At 42.0% G+C, this 7,055-nt stretch overlaps 1 protein-coding gene across 1 annotated transcript in view; it reads right to left on the bottom strand.

Moving 5' to 3' along the window:
• Positions 1 to 7,055, bottom strand: part of USP47 (ubiquitin specific peptidase 47) — a 190,352-nt gene that overhangs the window by 130,635 nt on the left and 52,662 nt on the right. Inside the window, exons 3-4 of the mRNA XM_006865822.1 lie at positions 4,575 to 4,778; positions 3,250 to 3,363 (exon numbers count right to left, since the gene is read on the bottom strand). Of these exons, the coding sequence (XP_006865884.1) occupies positions 3,250 to 3,363; positions 4,575 to 4,778 (318 nt within the window). The remainder of the gene's footprint in view (positions 1 to 3,249; positions 3,364 to 4,574; positions 4,779 to 7,055) is intronic.

Here is a 7,055-nt window from a genome sequence, read left to right as displayed (position 1 = left end):
CAAAATAGATGAGTGGGACATACTAAAAATTAAAAACTTATGTGCATCAAAAGACTTCACCAGAAGAGTAAAAAGGGAACCCACAGAATGGGAAAAATTCGTTTGCAATGACACATCATACAAGGGACTCATTTCTTAAAATATATAGGAAACCACAACACCTCTACAAGAAAAAGACAAATAACTCTATTAAAAAAATGGACACAGGACATGAACAGACACTTCACCAAGGAGGAGATACAGGCAGCCAATAAATACATGAAGAAATGTTCACGATCACTAGTCATTGTTAAGTACTATGGAGTCAGTTCTGATTCATAGTGTCCCTGCACAGGATTTCCAAGGAGCAGCTGGTGAGCTTGAACCACCAACATTACAGTTCAAATGACTTTGCAGTCTGAAGCATTAGCCCACTGCGCCACACCAGGACTCCACTAACTATTAGAGAGATACCATCTCACACCAGCAATAGCAGCAAAGATCAAAAAAATAAAAATGCTGGCAGGGATGCGGAGAGACTGGGATACTCCTGCATTGTTGGTGGGATTGCAAAAAGGTCCAACCACTCTGGAAAGCAATATGGCGCTTCATCAGAAGGTTGGAAATAGAAATACCTTATGAAACAGTAATTCCTCTACTTGGTATTTACCCACAAGAAATATGAGCCATAACAGGAGTAGATATATGCACACCAATGTTCACAGCAGCACTATTTACAATAGCAAAAAGATGGAAACAGCCTATGTGGCCACCCATCAAGCGAAGAATGGATAAACAAACTGTGGTACATACACACAATGGAATATTATACTACCTTGAAGAGTAACAAGGAAGCTGCAAGCCACCGAATACCATGGATGAACCTTGAGGACATGATACTGAGTGAAATTAGTCACATAAGGAGAAATACTGCATAGGACCACTACTGTAAAAGACTAAGAAATAGAACCCATACTAAAGGGGTGGCGGAATTCTTTGCTGGTTACTGGGATGTAGGCAGTGGGGTGAGGGGAGAGAGGGGAAGGTGGAGCACAGAGTAGGGAATAAACACAAGAGAGTTTGAGTGCTGGTGGGGAGGGGGACAATACACAAGAAGTGGGAGGGGAATGGAAGAACGAAGCAGATGGAAAACATTTAGGCAGGTTTGCATGGGCTAAGTGGGACAGAGGTAAATAATGATGTATGCACAACCTTAGAACAACAGGGCTCTGGGATACAGGGATTAAGACATGGTTGGAATGGGCAAAAGGGGGGAAACAGTGTTAAGATGCTTGGCTGTCTTTTGAATCTTGGTTTCCCTGGCATACCACTATAAAATAGATACTTGAGGGGGAGAGAAAGAAATAGCCAGAAACATCACCATAGAAAGCTTGTAGTCCGTCTTCTGCCTATAGCTGACTGGAATACCTAAAATGGAACTACAACGTGCCCAGTGAAGGAGGTTTCCTGTGGAGCTTCTGCAATATAAAAGTCCATAAGTGAAATCCTGAACCTCACCCAGAATCTTCTGAGGTGGGAAATTTCCACTTGAAAGGACAAGCAGACCTGCCTGGAGTGGCTAGAAGAACAGAAGATACTTCTTGAAAGAAAGACCTTTAGGAAAAATACAAAACAGTATAGGCAGTCTGACTGATTACTACAAGAACAAGCAAGTTGCTTGCCCAGAAGATATCAAGCCAAGTGGTCGGGTTCCCTCAGGGCAAACCCCCTTCCAAGACTAAGACTCAATGGGAGTACATGCTCTGATTGCTGAACAAGTTCATCACCGATAAGGGGAAGTAAGGGAAAAACAGCAATGAAGCTGCAAGCTAAGTCCTAAACCGTTCAATAGACTCCTGTGAACTTGGGTGGAGACCTGGTTGGCCAGCAATGTGGCAAAACTTGGGGACTCTTTCACCCAGAGTCAGTGACATAGCCAGAGAGGACTAGAGTGGAGAGTGAAGCATCCAGCTGATAAGAAAAGAGGGCATATGCATAAGAACACCCACATTCCCACCCCCTCCATACACAAAGTAGACAGGATGGGCAACTTTTACATTGGCTACCCTAAATGGAGGGGCTACAAAGGCAAGAGTGACTGGCTTACAAGCTTTCAAGAGGGTGCCTAGATCCAGAGGGCGTGGAGGAAGATAGAATCTCCACTGAGTAGTATCCAATCTGTCTGGTGAGGCGGATGAAAAGACTGAAATTCAAGTGGAATACATGAGCAGGTATGTGGTCTTGCTGCTGACCACACTGGTCACTGATAAGGGGAAGTGGTGGAAAACAACAATGAAGTGAGCTAAATCCAACCACATTCAATAGACTCCTGTTAACCTGGATTGAGACCTGGCTAACCATCGTTGTGGACCCTATGTACCAAGGTGGTGGAAATGATCCCCACTGTAAAGATTTGTTCACTCCTTTGTCATACTCGCCATGCTGCTGGCCAACCAGGTCTCAATCCAGGTCGACAGGAGTCTATTGAATGTGGTCAGACTTAGCTCACAACTTCATTGCTGTTTTTCCCCTTATCGGTGACCAACGTTCTTGCTGCTGTTGCTAAGTGCCGTCAAGTCAGTTTTGACTTATAGTGACCCTTTATAGGGTTTCCAAAGAGCAGCTGATGGGTTTGAACCGTTGATCTTGGTGTTCAAATGAACCTTGTGGTCCAGGGCTTATCGTAGAGCACCACACCAGAACTCCTTAACTCATATCAGCAAGTATTAAGTCAATGAACAAAACAAAGTTATCAGAACTTGCTGCTTCAACTTATCTTGTATTAGCATTGCAACTTTGTAAACCCAGTAAAATAGAATAGAATCAAAGAAATCGTATGCTAAATCTCTGATTCTGAATGCACCTCACAAAGATAATATAATTTCCTTGGGAAATTATAACCTGTTTTATGACATAATTTCCAAAAACAGGCTGAGTAAAAAGTGACAGCAGAATACATACACAAATAATGTTATGGACTCCCCATGTAGCTGTGTTGATAACACTTCTAACAAGCCAAAATAAAATGGAGAAAAAATACTATAAAATAACACTGCATAATATTCTATATTACAAAACACATCTCTCCTCCTTATTTTGGAAACTGTATTCCCAACTAGTATAATTATGTTGTTAAGTGCCGTAGAGTTGATTCCTACACATTTGAACTGACGACCTTGCAGTTCAAATCAACATTGCAGTCCAGTGCATTGACCCACAGTGCCACAAAAGAATTCCCAGTATAAATACAGGGATTTCTAAACAGCTTACCAACAGTATTTGAGGCTGTTCACCATCTTTATCTGTCAAATGCAGAAAGTTCTTCTTTCCTGGCTCAAAACTGGCGTCAAGAAGAGACTTATCACTGGTATGATCCAGTGGCACCTAGAAAACAAAATATCTTCAATTATGAGAAAGTATTAACTGAAATAATAGAAAAAAACAAGTAATGTATAAATACAGACACATTTTACCTTTACTAGGCATAAACACTATTTAAAAAATAATTCTCATAAAATTCAGTTAGGGTACACTTAGATCTAACTTACCTAGGAATATAATATAAGTTCCCAAATAAGCAATACACTAAATTCAACACAATCAAAATAATTATTTAACAAAATAGGTACCTTCAGAAGGAAGACCATGTCTACAGTCAGGATCCATAAGATCATAAGAAGAAGAAAGCAATCATTCATTTGAAAATTAATCATCTAAGATTCTAAAATTATTTTCTCTAGTATGGCATTTCAACCTTGTCATTCTGATACGCTCAAGTTGGTAGACGGAAAGTAGAACTTTGTATGTTCCCTGTCCTATTCACCCATACTTGCTAACATTGCTGAGAAAAGTGAGGGGAGTAGGGAAGACTGTAGTCATTTGAAATGCTTTTTGAGTTTAAGAGGCAAAGTCTAAGGAATTCATGTTCATACAGCGAAAAAAATAACACCTTTAAAAAAGAGTCACCCAGATAATACACCTCAAATAGAAGTCACCTAGAGATATCTCAGTTAACAACAGAAGGGTGATATCCTTCTACTTTTTTCTTTTACAACATATATATATATTTTTCTTTTCCAAAATTTGGAACACAAATTGCTTATGATTTCATATCCATCAATTATTTATTTATGACTTTATACGTGACACTGTGGGTTAATGTGCTAGACTGAAAAGTTGATTTAAACTATAAGGTTGGAGGTTCAAGCTAACCAGCCTCTCCCCGGAAACCCTATATAGGGTCGCTATGGGTTGGAACCGATTCAAAAGCACTTAACAACAACAACAATCCATTTAGAAATGCAAATTGACCTAACATTACAATTGTTACCTTAAACGAATAGGAGAAGGGAAAAAAAAACTGACAAAAGGACATTTTTCAAACTTTATAAGTTAACGCTTAATCCAGAGTGGATAAAAAAGTAACTTCTTCCAAGTATTGAATTGCACAAAGGCTCATATAATTGTTGTTATGATTTTACTTAATATATCGGAAAGCCTTCCAGGATTCAATGTAATCATTAATAACAATAACAACAATGAATATAATATTATCATTAGCAGCTTAAGAAAAGATGCTAAGTCTAGAGGTTTACCATATCAGCAGTACTTATTCCACTTCCCCACACCAAATCAAAGGTTCCATTTATGTAGCCCACTTTGTTGGCTACATCTTCAAAGAGCTTTCTGACTGGAGTAGAAGCTGGTAAATTTAAAGTGATTCGCTCATTCACTGTCTTTGAATTAGTAGTATCTTGTATTATACATAAGACTCGAGGTTCTTCAGCAGCATTTTCTATCTGAAATTAAAATTGAAAAAGTAAATCAACATTATTTATCTTTAAAAGAAAACAAAATAACTGTGATTAACCACACATTTTAAGATTAAATGCAAAAGAACTAACAAAGAATTCCGGTTTGCCAGAAGGCCCAGGTGAGTGGGGCTCCTGGTTCGGGGGAGGGTAATTCATGAAAACAAACCTTCCTGTGGTGAACCCACACCATTACAGCCTCCATAAGTCTCAGTACATCAAAAACTTAAACTAGCCTTTTTTAAAAATCACCGAACTGAGGAACTCCTAGATTTTTAAGCTTGTACTCAAGGCTGTCTGCATGTGACATAGCCCCAACGCCTGTCAGCGTGGGGGGCGGGGCTTTCAGTAATTATTGAAAACGGGGAGGAGAAAGTGAGGGTCATCTGCCCCAACGTGTAATTTCAGCGCTTGCAGTGGGCAGAGAGTGGGCAGGCAACAGGGACAGGAGAGGAACAAAAAAAAAAAAAAAAAAAATCATCCAACAGTACAACAGTATTTGCTTCTATTCCCTTTTTTTTTTTTTTTTTTTTGGGGGGGGGGGGGTTTAAAAAAAAAAAGGGGGGGGGGGACAAAAAAATGGCGCCTGTCTGACGTCATCAGGCAAAGACAGTGTCCTTACAGCCAAGTGGCCTCTCAGCCATACCATTAACGCCATCCCCACACCTCCGCCTTCCCCAGACCCAGACCAGAACTCAATCACCCACCAGAGCGTGCCCTAACCTTCGGAGCGCGCGTACACACCCCGCTGACCCCGCCCACGCGAAATAACAAGCTAGAGCCCTGCTGGGGCCACCCAAACCCCCCCTCCACCCCGCACTGCTTGCAGCACCTCAGCACGAGCACCACCCTGCCTACGAGACCCACCACAAGCCCCGCACCGCCTGACTGATCACTTGCAACCCAACCCCGCCCACCAGACCCACCAGGCTCCCCCACAGGATTATTCCCTCTACCTCAGACAGCATGCCCGCACCCCTCTGAACACACCCACACGCCATAACAAGCGGGAGCCCTGCCCAGCCTCCCAGAACCCCTGTGGGACCCACCCTGCCGCAAAGCTTATTGAACTGCAATGGCGGTGATTCAAGCCCAAGAGCCAATCCTCGGGACACTGCGCACTCAGCCTAGGCTGAGACGCAGAAGTGCACCTATCTGGGTCTGCTTTTTGCGCTGGTCTAGCAGGAGCCCTGGAGTGACTCTAAGGGTTGAGATGGTATACAGAGCCTTATGAACTGCAAGATCGGTAGTTCAACCTCCGTCAGCTGCTCCTCAGGAACCCTATCTAGGTCTCCCTTTTATAACCAATTTAGCAGGAGTCCCAGCGTGGCTCGGAGGGCTAGGGCGTCACTACAGAGCCTCTTGAACTGCAGGGCTGGTGGTTCAAGCTCACCAGTTGCTCCTCAGAAACCCTATACAGGGCCGTTACAGGTCAATTGACCCGACAGCGCCTAACAACCAGGAGAGGAGGGCAGAGTGACTGAAAGAGAGAATATTAAAGGCATACCTACATTAAGCCACAGACTTTCCTAGTAGTATTATTGGTTTTCTTTTTTGGGAGGGGGGTTTCTTTCTTTTTTCTCTCCCTCTTTTTTGTGAGTGGAAAATATGGTATTGAGTCTTGTTTTGGCTGGTGCTACATCATTTCCTTCTAATTTTATTATATATGTAATATTTTTTTCCCTTTCCTTCTTTCTTTCTTCTTCACCCCTCACCCCTACCCTTTGGGACTGCTGTATTAAGCTTTGATCTCACTGGTCCTGCATTATTTTCTTCTGGGTTTTATTCTTTCTCTTTTTCTTTTTTCTATCTCTCTTTTTTCTCCTTTTTCCCCTTTCTCCCTTTCTTGTTTTTGCTTTTGATTCTGACGTTTTATACCCAGCTGCGGTTGTTTGGCTGTTACAAGCCTCCCTTCTACTATTGGAGGGCTCTTTGTCTCCCTAGTCTACACGAGAAGAGTCAGCAACTGCTGCCAAATAGCCAAGCTACATTCACACTGTATTAAACACCAAATCCAGGCAATAACCAACACCAGCTACTAGATACCAAGGACACAGCCAGCACCTGTGACCATATCAGCACATGTCCAGAAAAAAGATAAAATATCTGAGACAAAGGACCCAGAAGTAGACCTGGACTCCATTCTGAAAGGAGGGCAGGCCCTGGAAATACCTGAGAAAGAATTCAGAAAAATGATTATAAAATGTTTCAAAACACTTTACAATGGAGTTGAGAAAAATAAGGAAGAAGTCAGGAAAGTGCTAC

Source organism: Chrysochloris asiatica, unplaced genomic scaffold (genome assembly GCF_000296735.1).
Source record: "Chrysochloris asiatica unplaced genomic scaffold, ChrAsi1.0 scaffold00083, whole genome shotgun sequence".
Lineage (NCBI taxonomy): Eukaryota > Metazoa > Chordata > Mammalia > Afrosoricida > Chrysochloridae > Chrysochloris > Chrysochloris asiatica.
Note: the sequence above shows the minus strand (reverse complement) of the source record. Positions and strands in the feature narration are given on the sequence as shown.